The sequence below is a fragment of the Oryx dammah genome, unplaced genomic scaffold (genome assembly GCF_014754425.2).
Source record: "Oryx dammah isolate SB20612 unplaced genomic scaffold, SCBI_Odam_1.1 HiC_scaffold_17, whole genome shotgun sequence".
Classification (NCBI taxonomy): Eukaryota; Metazoa; Chordata; class Mammalia; order Artiodactyla; family Bovidae; genus Oryx; species Oryx dammah.
Genome location: NW_024070201.1, coordinates 79392248 through 79393681, shown reverse-complemented (window position 1 = coordinate 79393681; position 1434 = coordinate 79392248). Strand labels below are relative to the sequence as shown.

The following is a 1434-nucleotide window of genomic DNA, read 5'->3' as shown; positions in this document are numbered from 1 at the left end:
GCCCAGTCTTTCCCTTTTGTTCTTAGAGTCTCTCTGTCTAACAGAGCTTAGTGGCTGTGGGGCTATGCAGAAATGACAGACAAAGAGCTGGCTGTCTCTGATTCCTCGGCTAGTAGTCTGAGGAAACCTCAAACTAGGCTCACATTAGATTTCTGGTCTCAGTCTGACGGCTGGCTCATCCGAGTTTATTGCTCTCAAAAGGCCCAAGCCTCCTCTGCAGTCTCTTCATGGCTGCCTTCATCTCCTGGTTTCTCAGGGTGTAGATCACGGGGTTCAGCATGGGGGTGATGACCGTGTTATTGATGGACACAGCTGTGTCCATGGGCAGCATGGTGAAGGGCCGGCAGTAGACGTAAACACAGGGCACGAAGTGAAGAGTCACCACCAGGACGTGGGAGGTGCAGGTGGAGAGAGCTTTGCTCCGGCCCTCCCCGGCGTGAGATCGCAGCATGACCAGGGTGGCGGTGTAGGACCCCAGGAGCAGGAGGAACCACAGCAGGGTCACCAGCCCGTTGTTAGAGATCAGGAGGAGCTCCAGAGCAAAGGTGTCGGTGCAAGCCAGTCTAACCACCTGGGGCACGTCGCAGTAGAAGGCGTCGAGGGTGCTGGGGCCCCAGAAAGGCAGCGGAAGCACCAGCACCCACCCAGGAAGCCACCACCAAGCCCACCCACACCTCTCTCCTCATGATGGCCACGTAATGCAGGGGTTTGGAGATTGCGAGATATCTGTCCCAGGCCATCACAGAGAGGAAAAAAATATCTGCCCCTCCAGCAAAGTGGAAGAAAAAGATCTGTGCCATGCAGCCATTGTAGGAGATGGCTTTCCTCTCAGACAAGAGATCCACCAGGAACTTGGGAACGGTGACGGATGAAAAGACGATGTCCAGGATTGACTTGTTCCGCAGGAGAAAGTACATGGGGGTGTGGAGGTGGGACTCCTGGGTGATGGTCACCACGATGAGGGCATTGCCCAGCACGGTTGTGACGTATACAGCTAGGAAGATGACAAACAGGAACAGCTCCAGTTCCCGGAAGTGAGTCAGTTCCAGGAAGACAAATTCCCTCACGTTGGTGTGGTTGCTCTGGCCCATGATGGAGAGCACGCTCCCCCAGGTCTCCCTTTGGAAAAGATACGTCAGCATGGTGAGCAGCATGGTGCCCTAAGGCAGCAACGTCATTGATCACATATTGGGTGGGTTTTTTTTGTTTTTTTTTTGCTTTGTCTTGTTTTAAATTTTTTATTTTGTACTGGAGTGTAGCTGATGATGTTGTGATAGTTTCAGGTGAATAGCAAAGGAACTCAGCCCTGTATGTACACCAAGTGCCCTCCCACCCAGGCTGCCACCTAACACTGAGCAGAGTTCCCTGTGCTCTACAGCTGTGGTGCAGGCACTGAGTCATGGCCAATTCTTCTGGGCCCCACGGACTGTAGCC

General features: G+C 53.6%; 1 protein-coding gene across 1 annotated transcript; it reads right to left on the bottom strand.

Annotated features, from left to right (window-relative positions):
* Positions 1 to 175: 175 nt before the first annotated feature.
* LOC120877118 (olfactory receptor 4D6) lies at positions 176 to 1091 on the bottom strand. The gene is given in 2 exon segments (XM_040259446.1): positions 176 to 641; positions 643 to 1091. Coding segments are annotated over 2 exon segments (915 nt in total).
* Between the last annotated feature and the right edge of the window lie 343 nt (positions 1092 to 1434).